At 40.0% G+C, this 20,117-nt stretch overlaps 1 protein-coding gene across 1 annotated transcript; it reads right to left on the bottom strand.

Moving 5' to 3' along the window:
- Nucleotides 1-15,081: 15,081 nt before the first annotated feature.
- sst1.2 (somatostatin 1, tandem duplicate 2) lies at nt 15,082-18,945 on the bottom strand. Its single transcript, XM_059331858.1, has 4 exons — nt 18,901-18,945; nt 18,636-18,814; nt 15,909-16,127; nt 15,082-15,211 (listed from the first exon to the last, which is right to left on the bottom strand). The coding sequence occupies exons 2-3, from the start codon at nt 18,810-18,812 to the stop codon at nt 15,921-15,923; spliced, it is 384 nt and encodes a 127-aa protein (XP_059187841.1). The 5' UTR covers nt 18,813-18,814; nt 18,901-18,945; the 3' UTR covers nt 15,082-15,211; nt 15,909-15,920.
- Nucleotides 18,946-20,117: the final 1,172 nt, after the last annotated feature.

Below are 20,117 nucleotides of genomic sequence, written 5' to 3'. Positions count from 1 at the left end.
TTTCTCTCTTTGTGGTCATATTTGTATCCCTTTTTGTGGTGGTTTTCTGTCTCTTTGTGGCTATTTGTATCGCTTTTCTTCATAAGGGCGACAGGCCAGCTCCATTATTCTAATCACCAATCAAATCACCATGTCCATCTTTCGCCGGCCAATCAGATGGCCGTGTTCATCTTTTGGGGAGAGAAGAAGCTACACGGAGGTTAGGGTACGTCATTCATAATGATTTCTAAATAAATGTATATGACATAAACTCCATATTTTAGCCGGCTGCTAATTGATAGTTTGCTCGTCGCGATAACGTTGGTTAGCGAGCGGGTGGACTGTAACGCCGTTGTAGTAACTTTCACCAGCTTTCACGGAGTTGGTAGATCGTTCATCCAGTAACCGGAAGGTTGGTGGTTCGATCCCCGACCATGGCAGCCTACATGTCGAAGTATCCTTGAGCAAGATACTGAACCCCAAACTGCTCCTGATGCTGCGTTCATCGTGTGTGAATGAATTCCCAATGGTGGCACACTGTAAAAAATGTTCGTAGAAATTACAGTAAAACACTGTCAAATTGCATCAGAAATAGGTCGTAAAATTGAACATTGTACATCACCGTAGTAGATACTTTTAATTACTGTAAATCAAAGAATAGCATAAAACTTTAAATTCTACTGTCATAAACTGTAGAAAACACACAGTTGTGCTGTAAAAAATAAACAATTTTCATGTAAAATGAATGGAGAAATACCATGATGACACAATTATCCTGAAAGTAATGGGATTATTCAGTATAAATTACAGTTTTTTTGCTGATATTTACATTTACATACGCTCACTGTATTTTTTACGGTGAAGTTCTGGCAACCAAAGCTGCCGGTATTTTACCGTAAATTAAACTGATTTTTTTTTTACAGTGTAGTTTAAAGCGCTTTGGATAAAAGCGCTATATAAGTGCACCCCATTTACCATTCATGGTTTATTTGGTGTCTCTTTATGGCATTTTGTGTCTTTTTGCGGCGTTTTCTGTCTCTTTATGGTATTGTTGTGTCTCTGTTGTGGTTTTATGTCTCTTTGTGGTTATTTTGTGATTTTTTTAAATGTTTTTTTTCTGTGTCTTTCTGGTTATTTTGTGTCTATGTGTAATGGTTTTCTCTCTTTCTGGTTGTTTTGTGTCTCTTTTTGTGGCAGTTTTTTGTCTCTTTGTGGTTATTTTGTGATTTTTTTAATGGTTTTCTGTGTCTTTCTGGTTATTTTGTGTCTTGGTTTTCTCTCTTTGTGGTTATTTTGTGTCTCTATGATTTTTTTGTCTCTTTGTGGCAGTTTTCTGTATCCTTGTGGCTATCTTGTTTCTCCTTGTGTTTTTTTGTCTCTTTGTGGCAGTTTTGTGTGTCTTTGTGGTCTTTAAATTGACAGTCCAACAAAAGATGTTCACAGTCACTTCAAACAGAGGCTCTGGTCCAGGGGCCAGAGGGGTTTGGGGGACCCCTGACTGTGCTGGTAGACCTGTTCAGTGATTCATCTAGGATCTGACTTATCTGCCTCAAACTGTTGATAAATGTCAAACATGTCACTAAGCCATCAACTCTGTTTTTAAAATATTATTTCCTTGGTTTTTGTTTTGTGTTGTTTCTGTTACACAGAGCCGTCGGATCACTGAGCACGTTGACGCCAGCTGTTGGTCGTCACTGATGTCGTCCTGCTGCCTGCAGGTCTGTCATTGAAAAGCTTTTTACCTGCTCACACACACACACACACACACACACACACACACACACACGGCTGAATGGTTATTAAACCTTTTATCTTTGCTCACAGATGTCTCCACAGCTTCTTATTGTTTCAGCTTTAATGAATTCCTCCTCTACGTGCGTAAAATAATCTGAACTCCATCACATGTCACATGACTCACTGCTGCTGACACGCAAACAGAAACTGATGTTGAGACAGGAAGTGAAATGAATTTGAAATGAGGAAATTAGTCTACTGACTAGATATAGTCAATTCATTCAATCTTCTGTTTCTTTGTAAAAATTGCTGATTTGGTTTCAAAACTTGCCATTTTGCAGATTTATATGTTTTCAGTGACGTATGTCGAGCACTTGTGTTATGTTGCCTGCTGAGAAACCCCCTTATTGTAAATATAGTGTGGAAAGCCATCCATCCTCTGAATGCTCCAGGTCTCTAGTTTGTGGATGTAAAGTTTCATGAGGCTTCTGATTATCCTAGAGATCACAGCAGCTCATTTTATAACAGTGAGCTCAAGCATCACTAACATCATCACAAATGAAGAACATTGGGCTCATTGGATCCACAAGAGTCTAAGCTTTCCAGTTAGACCCGATTTATGCAACTCACAGACTGTTTAGGGACCCCAGTATGCACAAATATTCACATACAATAGGACAACATGAAACATTTTACTGTATGAGAAAAACAAACTACATAGTTTTTGCATTAAACTGCTGTGGGTAAGCATAAAGTGGGCATGTCTGGAAAGAGGAGGCTCATGGATAGAACCTATTTTTATTTGGATCTTATGTTATCGAAGGTGAAGAGAATGCTTTGAAAATTACCATGCAAGTTTTTTCCCTCAATAAAATGCTCATTTTATACACTGAGCTCAAGTTTCACTGACTAACATCATCACACATGAAGAAAATTGGGCTCATTGGATCCACAAGAGTCTCAGCTTTCCAGTGATAACCGATCTTTGCAACACAAGGGCCCAAGTATGAAGAAATATTCACATATAATGGGACAAATTGACAAAAACTGCTTAATCATACTAATGTATTCCTGACGTCTTGTAGTTTCATATTTATATATTCACTCAGCTAATATAGAGAACTTAAATTACCACAGAAAGCTGTAAATGTAAGCACCAGTTGAGTCACTGTCAGCTAACACGTTACGTTAGTTCAGATCTTAAAGTCACAATAACACAACAAACATGACGTAGCGTTAGAGCAGACGATCCTGTGTTCTGTGAGTCACTGTTTTGGGCTTTTTTATTTTGCTTTTACTGATCTATGTGTCCTTTTACTGCACTATTTTGGTCAGTGGAGTCTGGAGACTTTGAAGAGGTCATAGCAGCTTTTGTTCCGTCAGAAAGAGCTGTCTGATAGGTAAAGAGGAGAAAATATTATAAATATGACGTACACTTAAACTGATATGGATTTTTTTTAGGTGTTTAAAGACGGTTTACCTGCATCCACAGCATAGCATTCTCTTCAAAGCCACCAGAATCAAATGTGAATTGCTTGGATTTATAGAGAACACGACTTGGAAAATACAAAACAATATAATAACAACAGAATAAAGGAATAAATAATGGGCACACTCTTTAAAGCAAATAGATGTAGTGGAGACGAGCGTATGGACTTGGATGTGGATGTTTGTGTGTGTTACTCATTTTATTTTAACTCTAACTTTATTTTACCATTCATGGTTTATTTGGTGTCTTTTTGCAGCATTTTCTGTCTCTTTATGGTATTGTTGTGTCTCTGTTGTGATTTTATGTCTCTTTGTGTCTATTTTGTGATTTTTTTTAATGTTTTTTGTGTCTTTCTGGTTATTTTGTGTCTATATGTAATGGTTTTCTCTCTTTGTGGTTATTTTGTGTCTCTTTTTGATTTATAGAGAACACGACTTGGAAAATACAAAACAATATATTAACAACAGAATAAAGGAATAAATAATGGGCAATGGAGACGAGCGTATGGACTTGGATGTGGATGTTTGTGTGTGTGTTACTCATTTTATTTTAACTCATATAAAAAACATCCTGTTGAGCTCATAATGTTCAGTAATATGTTGAATCTGTGGGAGTCTCAGTAATGAAGCTTCAGTCACAGCTTCCTACTGTTAAACTGCACACACACACACACACACACACACACTTCTTCACTGTTTTGTTTTTTAAATTTTTTTGCAGAAGCAGAGTCCATCAGACCTCGATGCATCGCTGTGAGGTTTGTGTGCAGCTTTAGTGACCTGTCAGCGCTGCCAGGAGGAGGCGGGGCTTCAGCCGTCAGGTGGCTAACAGCAGGAGACAAGACACATTTCACACATTTCACACCTGTCCAACACTGGACCACCGAGACGCTGACCAGTGACCGGCCACATTACAGCCGCTGATTCTGACTGCTGATTGGTTCAGCCTGTTGATCCGAGTTAGGGGACAGACAGGGGGACAAAAAGGGGGACCCTAGTCCTTTACAAGGATTAAAAAGCAATTTAAAAAAAAAACAGTGGGCATGAATGCATCGTTTTTCATAGAAAAATACTGTAAAAACAGGCAGTATCGTTTAAATTCTACCTTTCCGACGCTCCTTGAACATACCATAGGTTATAAACGTTTCCGCCTGCAGTTTGCATACATCTGAGAATAAATTCAGAATTCTGACTTTAGACAGACAGACAGACAGATAGATAGATAGATAGATTACTTTATTCATCCCCGAAAAATGAATTCGAAAATTCGGTTGTCACAGCAGTCCGGTATTCAAGTACAATAAAATACAATAGAATAAAATACTGAGGTAGAATAAATAAAAACAACAATAGAAAAAAAAACACAGCATAACAAGGACACTTAAGAAGTTAAAAAAAGAAGATCAGTTGGTAGGTTGGCAAGATGATGGTAGTTATACTGATATATATTTAAACTCAGAATTCTGAGAAAAAAAGTCGAAAATCTGAGAATAAAGTCAGAACTCTAATATTTTTTTCCTGTGTGGCCCTAATCCTCTTCCGTACTTTTAGTCTCTCTAACTGTCCACCCGATGTCCCAGCAGCTGGTCGCCCTCAGTCACCTGTTGCTCCACACCTGCTCATGGTCCCCTCATCAAACTGTAAGTCAGAACGTGATGTTTCATTTTCTCACATGTGTGTGTTTGTGTGTGCGAGTGTGTGTCCTATATTATTTCTCCTCCATTAACATAAAGTATCTGAGTATCTGCACCAACTGATTTACGTCAAACATTAAAGAAACCAATCAGAGATCTGGATTCTCTTCTAATGTTCTCTCTTTTTCTCCTCTCCCTCTTGTTTCCATGTTCCCTTTCCTCCCTTCCCCTCCTGTTTTCCTCTTCTTTTTTCCCTCTCTTAGTTTCCTCTCTTCTTGCCTTGTCTTTTTGTTTCCTGTCCTTGTTTAATCATTCCTTGTCTCCTCTTATTTCTTTGTTTCCTCTCTTTCCACTCCTTTTTTCCATGTCTTCCCTCTTTGTTTCTTCGTTTCCCTGCTTCCTCTCCTCGTTACCATCTCCTCTCATTGCCTGTTTCCCTTCCTTGATTTCCTTTTTCCTCCCATGTTACCTCTCCTCTTTGCTTCTCCTCTCCTCTCCTCTTTCCTTCTCCTCTCCTCTCCTCTCCTGACTGAGACATTAACTTCATGTCAGCAGACATTTTCTCGCTGCCTGTCAGCCGCAACAGCTCTCCCAGAGTCCCGCTGGGTGTTGGCGGGGGGGTCACATGGTTTGTGCTGACCTGCTAATCATGTGGACGAGGCAAATCAGTGTGTGTGTGTGTGTGTGTGTGAGAGAGGCAGACACACGCCTGCTGTGTCTCTGCTCATTGATTAGTCCAGACTGACGGACACATTCACCACCATCCGTGCGTTTGATTGGCCGGCCCACGCGAAACATTTTATTGGCCGGCTGCTCGGCGGGGTGTCGATGTGACTCAGAACCCACACCCCCCACACACATCCCCCCTCCCAACTTGACCTTTAAACCCATTAAAAAAAGCGTTCCACACATACAGACATGTTTATTAGCTCAGCCTGGCGAGGACACAGTGACCGAGGACAGAGAGAAATGGTAAATTGACTGCACTTATATCCAAAGCGCTTTACACCACAGACTGCACACATTCACCTGTTCACACACACATTCATACTGGTATCCTATATGGTGCCACCTGCCACCATTGGGAATTCATTCACACACCGATGAACGCTAGCCTGGGTATACCCAGACTGCCTTGCGTGCTCGAATTTAATTTCGAACCTCCATCCAGTCTGGCAACCAGGAAGCTTTCTTAGCCCTGTTTTTAGGGATTCAATCACAGAGCGGGGAGGGACGGCAAGACGATGACGCGTACTACTCGGCACTTGGAAGCTTGTAGTTTTCTTACGGATCCAACATGGCTGCTGCAGACGCGAAACTCTCTTTAGTAATAGTTTAGAGCGAAAGTTGAAAGGTCTCTCGCCGGCTTCGCTGTCCCCTGGCTTGCCAGACCAAATCTCATTTGAGATTTGTCTGGTGTTAGCCAGGCTAGATGAACGCAGCATCGGGAGCAATTTGGGGTTCAGTATCTTGCCCAAGGATACTTCGACATGTAGGCTGCCATGGTCGGGTTTGAACCACCAACCTTCCGGTTACTGGACGAACGATCTACCAACTGAGGCACAGCCACCCCAGAGTCTGTCTGTCTGTCTGTCTGTCTTTCTCACCTGTCTAAGCGAGGACAGAAACAGATGTGACTTTTAGACTTTAGACACTTACAGCATGATAGGCAAGTACTAGTGGCTGGTCTACCGAGCCAGCTAACAGCCACAAACATTCTGGCTGTAAGCTTAAGTTAAGTTTTTCCACTGTGAGTTTGTATACTTTCCTACAATGCACAGTGTTGGAGACGATCTCTTAAAAGCCAACAAAAAGATTACTGACCTGAGAATCGACATTGAAAGGCTGAGCTACGGAGCAAAGAGACTATGTTAGCTAGTTTTATGGATTTAGCCGCGGATCAGGCTCAGCAAATTGTCTCCCTGAGCGTGATAATTCAGGACACTGCTGTCTCGGCCAGCTTCTTGCTGAAGGCTCCAGCTCGCCTCGACCTAGATCCATCTCCGAGATCCGCGTCTGCAGCCACTGCAGATCAACTGGCACCAGTGGCTAGCGGCGGTGAGGGGACTCGCTGCCGGGACCAGTCCAGCGCTCCCTATCGCAGACAGCAATCACCGCTGCCCAAGAAGGCCGTGCTCAGGCTCTCCGGAGGTCTTCCTCGCCCCAAACCAGGGAGCTGCTCTTCCACATCCGGGGCCAACGGCATCGCACGGCACTCAGCTGTTTGCCCCCACAGTGCAAAGTCTGACCACACGGTCTCTGGCCGAGACAACCAGCGGCTATCTCCCCCCCACACCTCTCTTCACTCCAACTACAGTCAAAGTTGGAGACTCCATAATCCGGATACGCGGTTCTTCCTTTAAATCAGGACTAAAAACACTATTGTTTACTGCAGCGTACTCTTAACTTTAACACTTATCTGCTCTACTCTACTGCCCTTACTTTTTAACTACACAATGTTATTTTATCTCTTTTTTTATCCTACTGTATCTTATTTTATCCTATTTATATTTTTATTTCTATTTCCCTGTTTTAATTGACTGTTTTTACTGTTTTCAATTGTGTCTTGCTGTTTTTAATGTGTATGTAAAGCACTTTGAATTACCTTGTGTTGAATTGTGCTATACAAATAAACTTGCCTTGCCTTCCCTTGCCTTGCCTTGCCTTCAACACCACCACTTACTGCTTCCCTTGAACCACGGTTCAGGACCTGCTGAATAAACTCCCGGGGCTGCTGCACTCACTCCTGTCCTCTGTCAGGCGAAAAATAGTTCATGTGGGGACGTGCGAAACAGACCAAAAAAGATTTTAACATTATTTTTCATTTTTTAAGTTCCTGCGGAATGTCTGTTTTTATCTCTGGTCCCACCCCTTCACTGGTCCACGGGACAGGACTCCCCACCTCCACACTCGGCTACAGTCCACCTCCACAGCTTTTAACTTTGGTTTTATTTTTTTGTTATTTAAGTTTTTATTAAATTTCTTGTGTCAAACATCATACAAAATAAATCAAACTTCCACACAAACAAATTGACCATATCAACCCATAAGAACCCACGGTGACACGGGTGTCACAAACATTTTAAGTGTTCTAGTAATGTTCATGTATGTTTTTTCAAGTACATAAGTGTGTTTTTCAGTGTTCTACAGCCACAGTAGCTTGTTGAGAAGCCATCAAATGATGCAGTGGTATTTATATTCACTTATTATTGATTTATTATTTTGTTACTTAAAACAAATCTGAAATGGAATTTGTAGTCTAACAACACTATTAATGTCACAATTTTTATATATGTTGTGGAGATTCAAAGAAAAAGGCAAATTTGTGTTTTTGTAAGTCAAGTCAAGTCAAACTTTATTCATAGAGCACATTTAAAACAACCGGGGTTGACCAAAGTGCTGTACAGATATCACAGTAAGCAGAAAAGGTGTCTAGTTTATTCATTCAAAAATAAGAAATATCATAAACATAAATTTCATAAATGCCCAATGTATCATATATGTCGGATCAAAGATCTTTGACATTTAGGGCTAGTATTTTTCTTTTTTTTTAAAAACATCATAAATGTGTTCTATGTGTTCTGTTGTATATTCCCCCATAATTTTCCTTTAAGGATTACTGGGTCTGGGTTCTTATGGGTTAAACAAAAATACATAGAATAAAAACAAAAAATGCAAACACATGTAAATATACATACACACACAAATCCCATGTACACACACAAGTCGTCCTCTCCTTACATGTTATGGGCACCTATTCCCCTTATATGATTCAGAAAATGACCCCAGACCTGGTTAAATTTCCCTTTGTTATCATTCAACCTTGCTATCATCAATTCATAGGAGGCACATGTCATCAGCTTAATCCAGTCTGCAAATTCTGGTCGAGTCTGACTCTTCCAGTGGCCAAGAATGATTCTGGCTGCAGTGATGAAGCCTGTCAGTGCTAAACCAAACTCTGCTTTTGATATTCCTGGTGGTGACCTTGACCTGTCTCCCAGTAGGCGCTGCTGGGGGGATTCTGTCAGAGCTTTTCCAAGCCATTCCAAACCAGTTTTCCTATAGCCTCTTTCCAGAAAGGATAAATCAAAGAGCGCTCTCACAGTGAGTGTAAGAAGCTCCCTGCCTGTGCATTACACTTGAGAAAACACAGGTTGTTCTGTATCAAGCCCATTTTATTGAGCCTTACAGGCATATAATAATACCTGTGGATAATTTTGTAATGTGTGAATTTGCCTCGAACGTCCCTGATGGACCACCCTGTGTTTGTTATTTTCCCAAACATCTTCCCCATTGTCACAATTTAGATCTCTTTGCCAAATTAGTCTAAAATTATTATATTTCCCACACTGGGCATCCACAACCATATTATAGAGAACTGTCAAAATAGAGACTAATCACGTTTTCCCCTACGCCTGCCTTAGGTTTTAACACTACTTCTTAACTGGAGGTACCGCCAAAAGTCCCCTTTATCTTTTTGGCTGAAATGTGTACTGATCTCTTGAAATGAGAGAAACACCCCATCTCTATATAGCTCTCCAATCTTGTTCAGGTTCCCGTCTAGCCAGGACTTTCACAGGAAAGGTTTCCTGTCTATTTTTATAGATGGATTATTCCAGATAGAGGCATAATCTTGTCTGTATTGGAGTATCCTGAGCATCTTGTGTAATACTACCATACTACTCTAGATACTGGTGTAGGATTGGGTTACTTTCACAGCCAGTCAGATTACCCATTTAATTTTCTATTTATGTCCATCCAAGGTGTGAGCCATAGCTGGTCCAATGTTTGGCTAACTTTACCATCTCAAATGCTATGTTATAAAGTTCAACATTGGGCAAGGCCAGTCTCCTTTTCTTTTTGAATCATAAAGCTTTTGCATGGTGATCCTAGTTTTTCTGATTATACTTCCTAAATATCCCATCAGGAATTGTCACAGGTACTATCATTGATATGTAATTAAACTTAGGGGCAACTACCATTTTAATTGTATAGATTTTAATTTAAACATTTATTGATTTCCATCTATCTAGTTTATTCTTTATTTTCTGAAGCAACGGAATCATATTAAGTTGCACAATATTACTCATATCAGCAGTCAGTCTTATACAGAGATACTTCATCCCTGATAATATCCATTTAAATCGGAGTGCACTAACCACTGCTGGATGGCATAACCTCTGACTTATGCCAATTGATTTTATATCCAGAAATTTGTGAGAACTTTACCATTTGTGTCTAGAAGAATAGGGGCTGATGAATTTGGTTCTGTAGAAAGAATCCTCCACCGTTATTGTGATCGTCAGTGGTTCAAGTCATAAAATAAACAATAAAGGTGATAATGAATCTCCTTGCTTTGTTCCCCATGAGAGCTGGAAGAAGGGAGACATTTGTCCATTGGTGAGGACTGATGCTCTCGGTGTTGCATGGATCAGTTTTCATCATCATTCTTCAAAGACATATATTACATAGACATATATCACATGTCACACCGCTGCTCATTGAGCTCCACTGGCTACCTGTTGCAGCCCGCATCAAATTCAAATCTCTAATGCTGACGACAAAGTTGTCTGCTCCTACCTGAATGCCCTGATTCAGACATATGCTACCTCACGACCATTGCGCTCTTCCAGTGAACGGCGTCTGGCTCTGCCCCCCGTTGGTCCAAGACAATCCAGACTCTTTGCACTTCTTGTTCCCCGTTGGTGGAACACACTACCAGAGCAGGGGCGTCCCTCTCTACCTTTAAAAACCTCCTGAAGACCCAACTCTTCAGAGAGCATCTTCTCTCCTAGCACCACACATTAATTCTACTCCTCACAGAATTGTCACTAGCACTTATTGATGCACTAATAGCTCTTATTGCACTATACCTTGATTGTTTGCTTTTATTCTTCCTGTAAGTCGCTTTGGATAAAAGCTTCTGCTAAATGACTAAATGTAAATGTAAATGTAAATGTAAATATAAAAAAAACCCTACTCAACCCTATCAAATGCTTTCTCTGCATCAAGGTAGAAAGCTGCTACTGGTGTGTTTTCTTGACGGCTCTTCCACATAAGGTGGAGCAACCGTCTAAGATTGTCCTACCTGGTCTTCATGAATAATGTCTGGTAAAATATTCTCTATGCAAGGACTTTAGTGAGCACTTTGCAGTCTACATTAACTAAACTAACTGGTCGAAAGCTACCTGGATCCAATGGGTCCTTTTTTGAGAATTAATGATATCAAAGCCTCATTCAATGTATCAGGGAGCTGCCTCTGTGACAGTGGCTATGAGTAAACTGCACTTAGAACAGGTGCCAGCATATCTATGTGTTTTTTGTAATACTCTGCTGGAAAGCCATCTAGTCCTGGAGACTTTCCAGGTTTCATGCATCTGATGGCCCGGCTCTCCCACTTGATCTGAGGATATCTTGTTAATTTTTATTTTGAAAAAAAAAAAGTTTTCAGCTTGTTTGTATCCAAATCTGTCTCTGAAGTATAGAGTTCTGAGTGAAGGTTTTGAAACACTACATTCATTTCCTTTATACTAGTGAACACTTCTTCCCTTACATTTTTAATACCAGGGATCACATAGCCAGCCTCTCTTTGCTTAAGTTGTCTGGCCAATAGCTTGCCCAATTTTCCCCCATTTTCATAAAAAAATTTGTTCTCAATCTGAACAGAGCATACTCTGCCTTTTTGTTATAAATCTCATTCAAATCAAACTTCAGAGTGCACACTTGCTTAAGTAATGACTCACTGTAAGTATTTGCTAACTGCTTTTCTTTCTCTTTAAGTTGAGATTCAAGCTTCTTCAACTTTTCAATGCTTTGTCTTTTCTTTTTACAAGAGTATGCTATAATCTTGTAAATAATATAATATATAATCTTGGGCAGTCTGTGGCCTAGAGGTTAGGAATCGGGCTTGTAACTGGAGAGTCGCTGGTTCAAATCCCGGTACTGACAGGTCTAGGACTGACGTGCCCTTGAGCAAGGCACCTAACCCCCCCCTCCACAGCTCCCCGGGTGCAGTAATGTGCTGCCCACTGCTCCTTGCATGGTGTGTTCACTTGTGTGTAAAAAAGGATGGGTTAAATGCAGAGGTTGAATTTCCCCATTGTGGGATTAATAAAGTACTCTTCTTCTTCTTCTTCTCTCTTACCCCCTTATAAAAGCTTTTGATGCTCTTGAGGAGTTTTTATCTTACTTCTTATCTGCTTACAGCAAGATTCTCATTTTAGGCTGAGTAGCGACCAGTAGCCGGTGCGCTCATTTCAGGGTTTTGTGTTTTATTTCTGTTGGCGGGTCATGTTTTGTTGCCCTAATTGGTTGGGGTCAGGTTTCATGGCCCTGATTGTTTGGAGGTCTCGTCCTCACTGAGCTGCACAAGTTCAGATTATTTGGTCGTTCATGATTCAGAGACATTTCTAAACTCATAATTACCTAATAATTCATTAATATACTGTATTATATCCAAGTAGCTCATCAGAATTCACTCTGTGTTCGAGTTATTTCTGTTATTTTTGTGAGCTGGGTTGTAAAGTGTTCCAGATATCTTTAGTCCATCAGACTCAGTCTAAACTTTTTAATTTATTCTTTAGCTCAGACTGTGAAAAGATGGTTGTTTCCAATCAGCTGCAGACAAACACAAACACTGAGATCAGACAGCCTGATATCAGTCTGAGGACGGAGCGTTCAGGAGCTCCAACCAGAGGGGACACTTTGCACCGATCGCTCTTCAGCTGTAAACTAAAAATAAGAAGACAAAGTTAACACTGTCAGGTGGAGCAGTGGAGCCCACATGGCTAGAGTGCTCTGATTTGTCAAGCTCCAACATAGTCTGTCATGAGCCAAGACGTCATACTGATGATAATAATAATAATAATTATAATAATAATAGTAACAGGTTTGGTGCGTTACTTAAAAGCTGCAGGATTCAGACCTGCATCTGCTGACAGGAAGTTCATTCATCACCCTCAAAACACAGAGAGACTATAACCAACCAGCTGACAGACTGAGATAACACACACACACACACACACACACACACGTCACACACACACACACACACACACACACGTCACACATCTTTCCACTCTGTTCCACCTGATAACAGTTTAATCTATTTTCAATTATTTCCAATTTCTTTCAGTTGGAGTTGCAGGACATCAGGTGTTGTTTGGTTTATTTATTTATTATCATTTATTTTTAAATCTTTATTTAGTCTTTATTTAAGACAAGGAATTTGACTTTAAGATTTACACATCATTGCTGTGCAACTAGAATTAAAATATATTTCTGTTATAATAACATAATCATTAAATTACATTCTATATCACAAGATATAACCAAGGGCTTTACATCTCCACAATCATATTCTGTTAACAAACAATGTAAGATAGCAAACTGAGGAAAAGGAGAGTGACCAAGCAAGCAACCCAGTCTCATGGGAAGGCGTACAAATCACATTTAAAGCTTTTCATGTTTTAGGTTTAGGATTAAAAATGATATTACATAACCATGAAACAAATTGTTCAAAAAGTTATAACTAGGGCCGGGACTTTAACGCGTTAATTAAGATTCATTATTTACACAAAAATTAACGCGTTAAAAAAATGTACGCATTTTAATCGCACTTATTTTTGCACCGCGGAACGTTTCTCACTGGATGAGTTTCAGGCGGACCGATTATACTGGAGCACCAACTAGCGTTGATGAGTTCAGACGACAACAAACCACAGTGAACATGAAGGAAGAAGCTGATGAGACCTTTGGTTGGCCCCGTGGATGATGGGACATTTAGTTACTAAAAACCAACGGATGGAAGCGTCCATAAGAGCATGGTTGTGTTGCTAGGCAACAAGGAATTCACATATCACCGCAGCACATCCAGCCTCAAGTATCACCTCAATGCTAAACATATAGCAGCTAGCGGCTAGTGTGGTAGCTAGCGTGGATTGTGTTTTACTTAAAAAACCGAAGTATTCTAGTTTACAGAAGGTCTACCTCCCTATAGGCTACCTGGATTTATGAAATTTACTATATTTCTAAATATGCTATTGCTGCACTTAATGGCAAAAATTGCACTGGTCTGTTGGACTTTAACAAAAAATAACAATATTGTTGTTGCTTAAGCTTATGTATTAAGTCATTATTCAATGGTATACTGAAAATCCATGTGAAAAAATTACTTCTCACTGTTCTCAGGTCAAATATTTATATGCGATTAAAATGCGATTAATTTTGATTAATTAATTACAAAGCCTCTAATTACTTGGATTATTTTTTTTAATCGAGTCCTGGCCCTAGTTATAACTCAATGACATATTTTTGTTGCACACTGGAACAAGAGTTTCTTGGGTCGAAGTCTTGTGTTTGTTCCTCTGGCTCATCGAGCTAAAGGCTTCTTCCTCAGTGATAATTTGTCACGTCACCTGCCGTGTTATTGATACACCATTGGCTGCGACAGAAGTTATTGGAAATGGTGGCAAACACCTTCATGGAACTTTTTGTAAAACAAACTTTCATAACTTATGATCCATTGGAGGACGTTGGAAAAGTTAGAATTCAGACAATAATGCCCGTTTATACAGTTTGTTTCTACAATAAATGGTATATTCAAGGCAATTATTTTAAAGAAAACATGCTTTTCAAAATACAATTATCATTAGTGAGAGGGTTAATAGCTGCACAGACACGTCTAAGTCATGCTGTGCCACACACACACACACACACACACACACACACACTCTCTCTCTCTCTCTCTCTCAGCAGGATTTAATGTGTTGAGTCAATATTTGCTCTCTCTCTCTGCTCTCCATTAAAGGTTAATTAGACTCGACCCTCTCACTGTTCAAACATTAAAACCTGCTGCTGTTTCCACTCAGATCCTCTTCAGTCCTCCCTGCACCCTGCTGCATGCTGGACTCTGTTTATATAACTGACTCAGTGAAATCTGTATTTTGTGAAAAATTATATTTAATAACTCGTGTAATCTTTTCGAGTATGAGCGTGAACTGTTTCCCGACTGGGAACCTGATTCGTTCTACTGTCTACTGTCATTTTTACAGCTTTAATAAATTCGCATAAATATAAAGTTTTTATAATTGAACGAGATGGTTCATTAATAGAATGTTTTAGCATTACACATGTTCACAGCCATCAAGACAGATAAGAGTGTCTTCCATAATCTCTCTGTGATCTCACTTGTGTGTTTTTTATTTTGCATCAAACTCTGCACAGACAGAAAAACGGAGCCACAAACTTGACTGATTCCTCTTTTTAATTGATAATTACATTAATAATTTAGGTACACTGCAGTCAGACAGCTGCTGATTAGTCCGTCCAGTCGCTCAGGTGAAGGCAAGGGGATCTGGGATTGGTTGGTGCGTCGGCTGGGAACAAAACAACAAGGAATCACAGAATGCAAGTTACCTGGGTGGAGCTTACACAGGTACAATGGACATTGGCTTTGCTGGTGTCAGAGTGGTCTTTAACTTGTGGAAAAAGCATAAATTGAGGTGAAAAACAGGAATAAACTAAATGAAATCAGTGAGTTGAATCAGAGTTGCAAAGCCACTTGGAGTTCTCTCTAATTGCCACTGATTCACTAAGCTACATCACCCAAACAGCCACAGATAAGGTCGACTGGTGCCATTAGTTGAGGACATGATGCAAAGACTATGTGTGATGGTCTGCCACATGTTTAAAGCGCTGCTGTTTGTTGTGTTAGGGGGGATCAGTCAACCAAGGCCAGAACCACAGCTCACTGGCAATCAAGACCCTAAGAAATTTGGATCCAAGGCATGAGAGGGGGACAAATGCAAACTTTTTTAAATTTAAATTGGTAGTTAGAAACCTGGTTGGGGCCTTAACAGAAAATATATTACTTGGGTGGAGCATTAACAGGTGATACAATACCTAGGTAGGGCTTAAATGGGAATCAGGTACCTGGTACACATGTGTGGTTAGGTGTCTGGACGGGGCCTAAATTGGTAGCCAGGTACCTTGTGGAGCTTAAATGGGTAGTAGTATGAAACCAAGCAGCGTTTAAATCAGTAGCCAGGAGGGGCTAAAACTGGTAATCAGTACCTGGGTGGGGCTTTAACAGGAAGTGAAGCCCTTCCAGTAGAAGTTCTTGCAGCCAGCTTTGCGTTCGCGGGGGGGCAGGCTGTTTGGGGGGTCGACTGACCGTTCCAGATTCATTCTTCCTCCTGTTGCCATGGAGACGACTTCAGCCTCCCTCTGGGCGTCGGTTTCTGGTAGAGACATCTGAGCCAACAGGTCCTCCACTGCACGTTTACTCCATTCCTGAAAAATGTTTTGTTTTTTTACAGGTTTTTAGATCACAGACTGAGTCTTTGTCCTGCCTGGATGATTCAATAATTGTAACACATGCACTTCCTCAAGAAATAAGACTTACCTTTTAAACCAAAATGAACAAGAAGCCCTTAATAATGTCAGAAAAACAGGTTTGAACATCTACATTTCTGTGACACTAAGGCTCAAGATGGACTAAAGCATAATTCTGGATACAAACCAGATGTTGGTCCATCACACAGCTGCCTGCTGTAGTTCAGGCAGGACTCATTTTACAGTCACATGTTTCATAAACCCTCCAACCACCACCTGCAGCTTCCCTCACAACAGGTGGTCCATGTAATCATTTGCTGCTTATTCAAGCCGAAACAACAACACAGGATTTGCATCTTCACTGCTAATCTGCTGCCTCTACCCCCCAGGCCTCCTCCTGTAGCGTTTAATGCTCCATGAATTTTGAATATATTCATTAAATGTTGTGTATCTCTGCTGTTGGGAGAATATTAAGCTCAGTGACAGTCTGTGACAAGAGCATCACATCACATTTATTTCAGCATTTATTAACTGCACCTAGCAGGTCATGCTTTCAGATGGGTTCATCTTTTGTTAGTTTATCAGCAAGATTACAGAAAAACTACTGGCAAGATTTTATAAAATTTTGTGAAAGGGAGACGCTTCGAAGCGCACATTAAATTCTGGAGCAGATCTGAATCAAGATAGGGCATTTGTGCTGCATTCATTGGGTATCAATTTAATCTGAAAAATTGGCTGTTAAAAATATTGTGAATGTGAAAGTCAGAAGGCAAACATAGTAAGACAGGGCATGTCTTTGTAGAGGTTTGTAATCCCTGAGTAGCCTTCTAGTTGTTTAAATACATGGTTAAAACTTTGATGTTAGTGCCCTGAATGCATCAAGCTGTTCTTTCAAACTAAAGTAAAGGTTTGATTTCTTTCATTTTTGTGATGGAGTACTTCAGGGTACGATTCTGGGTCCTCTCAGAATCTGTAAAAACTGGAAACGTCACTGATCCTGTTGTTTTACAAGTTTCTAATATGTTAGTTTTGTCCCTGGACACTCTGTTCAACTGTTCTGTAGTTTGTGCAACAACTTAAGCTTTTCTTAAGATTTTCCATTCTGTGTAAATTAGTTCAGAAAGAAGCTCAGTCATTTCTGTAGACTACACAAGTAAATGTGAGGAATACCAGGTGTCGGTGCTACATCTAGTTGGTTAAATCTTTTGGTAACTACATTTTTGAAGTAGCAATTGTTACTTTCTTTTCATGCATAGTATCATGGGAGTTTAAAAAAAAATGACATGACACATTGCTTACATCATTTTGCTCATTTCATATAGAACAGACTATTTGATTACACAGTTAAACTCCACTTAGGGCCCTATTTGGTTGCTGGAAAGCCTTATAACCATTTTCTAATTCTCAATAAAAATTAATTGATTTACACTGTAAACTGTTTTGGTACTTGTATGTAAATAAAGGATCCAGACTGCAAATAAAAACATAAAAATAGAGCTTGTTGGTGGTTCCAGCTGTTTTATAAACTGTTGCACATGTAAACAAAACATTTACAGTACAGCTAAAATTCAGTTGCAAGTATTAAACACAGTAAAAATGCTGATTTATTTGTCATATGGGCCAAGTTAATTAAGTTAAGTGAGTTCATTTTAAAAGAAAGAATCTAAAAAAATTCTATTTAATGTTTATTTAATCAGATAAATATTGTTAACATTTGTTTATTACCTGTCCTCCTGGCATTTTGAAAAAGTGGTTGGTTTGATAAACCTCCTCCTCTAAAGAGCAGCACACAGAGGATGAACCTGAACCTTCTATGGACAGGAAAACCCAAAAATAACTTAAAAGTTGTTACATAAACTGTAACCAGAGCCCTGGTTCAGCTTTTATTGACCAGTCTTACTTTCATTAACTGGGGAGTATTTTGGTTTAGACCACTGATTAAATCTTGACTCGTGCCCTGTGGACTATAATGTCTGCAGTAATCTAACAGAAACACAACCGCCAAAATAAGAGTTGTGAAACAACAGGCTCATACTCAAGCTCAGTGCTGCAGCCCCACTTGTTCTGCTCTGGCCTGTAGCTCAGCATAGCTACTGTTAGCTCCCTAAATTAAGCAACATGTATATTTCTTTGTAACTGACAGTTGAAAGTCAGTTTGCTTAATTTATGACTTTATTAACTTTTGCTACTGTTTTTAACATTTAGCATTATCCTGGAAATCATCACATGTAACCAAAAAGACTATTATTCAGTTACAGTTTGGCTCTTAACTTTTATTCACCCTTGAATTAAGGAAGTCAGAATTATTTACAGTTGATTTTCTGAACATTAACTGTTATGTGAAAGGACATTCTGGAGTTTTGTAGTGTCGTAATAACATCAGGGCGCTTTAAGACCAAATTAGAGGCTATCACATCTTTTCCTCCATAGAGATAGAGCGTTCTGATTGGTTGTAGGCTCTCTCACCTGTGACATGAGTCCGGCGCTGCGAGCTCGTTGCAGCAGCCTGTGGTGACGCAGCTCTAGGTCCAGGTCCTGGTTCTGGTACTGCTCCTGGTCTCTGTCGGGCTGTGAGGAAACACCTGGACCACACAGAACCAACGCCACAAGAACCAAGATGGCGGGACAACGAAAGGACTGCATGCCTGCCGAGTTATAAAGAGGAGAAGAAGAATGTATACAGTGAGGAAGGGAACATTAGAAACAAAGTGGAGAGACAAAAGAAACCTACTGTCTGATGGTCTGGTATCTTCTTCTGGTTCTGGTTCTGGTTCTGGGCTTGTGTTTGGTCCTGGTCCTCCTGGTGCTGCTCTTTTTAAGCCTGACACTCCTCCTCCTGCAGGTCACATGGTGCGGTGTGTTTGATTGGCAGCTGGCGGCGTGCAAGGTGATGAAGGAATGCTGACATTCAAGTTAAACAAACGTCCATTAGTCCTTATTGACTTTAAATGAAGTCTGAACAATAAAACAATAAAACTATCAGCAGCAGCAGCTCTCGGCAGCAACCGGCGCTCATCTAAAACAAATACAACGGCAGAATGTCCGGCTGAAGAGGAGAGGAATTAACGGAGCGTTCAGAGGATTAGCAGACTTCATTAGCACTTGCTGATATCTCCATTAAACAAAGAGGCAGCAGCAACAGCAGAGAGTCGCCCACTCAACATTTAGTCAGAACAAACACTTTAATATTGTAGAAAAACACTTTCTATTAGTCTCAAATGTTCTACTGTGGGGAGACAGAGTGAAAGTGACATTAGGGAATCCCAAATGTAGTAACACCACAAAAGTAAGGAAAAGTAAAAGTTCAGTAAAGTAACACAGCATCTTCGGAAAATGAAGTAAATTCGGTAAAATTCATTTGAAAACAATTCAGTTCTGGGCATCACCAGATGTGTACCCAAGTCTGTATACATTATTTGGAAAAGCATGAATAATTTCATCCAAATTGCTGATTATGATTCAGGGTAAGCAATAGTAATAGCTTTATTTATATAGCACCTTGAAAAACAGTGTAAAAAATTAAATTGATACAAGAAGACAAAGATACAAAAACATAGCAAATAGAAGACAAATGAACAAGTTCTACTTGTCAGAAATAAATGAATAGAATAAACAAATGAATAAATCCGGATACACAAACAAAAAAGCAAATAAATAGGTAGAAGCAATATAGACATTAAAACAGTAAAAACATGATTAAAAAAAGGAGATAAAAAGGACAATATCACATAAAAAAAGTCAAAGCCAAAAGAACCACATCATCCACAAAAAGCAGAGATGCAATTCTAAGGTCACCAAACCGGATCCCTTCCTCCCCCCGGCTGCGCCTTGAGATCCTGTCCATGAAAACCACGAACAGAATCAGAGACAAGGGGCAACCCTGGTGGAGGCCAACACCCACCGGGAACGTGTTTGACGTTGTGTCGAATATGCGGACACAGCTCGGAC

This window comes from Centropristis striata, chromosome 4 (assembly GCF_030273125.1).
Source record: "Centropristis striata isolate RG_2023a ecotype Rhode Island chromosome 4, C.striata_1.0, whole genome shotgun sequence".
NCBI classification, from domain to species: Eukaryota; Metazoa; Chordata; class Actinopteri; order Perciformes; family Serranidae; genus Centropristis; species Centropristis striata.
This window is presented reverse-complemented; position numbering and strand designations above follow the sequence as displayed.

Excerpts from the sequence above, each read along its gene's own strand:
- sst1.2 (XM_059331858.1), bottom strand. The coding sequence starts at position 18,812 with ATGCAGTCCTTTCGTTGTCCCGCCATCTTGGTTCTTGTGGCGTTGGTT. Across the intron at positions 16,128-18,635 it reads GCGCCGGACTCATGTCACAG|GAATGGAGTAAACGTGCAGT; the intron begins GTGAGAGAGCCT and ends AACATTTTTCAG.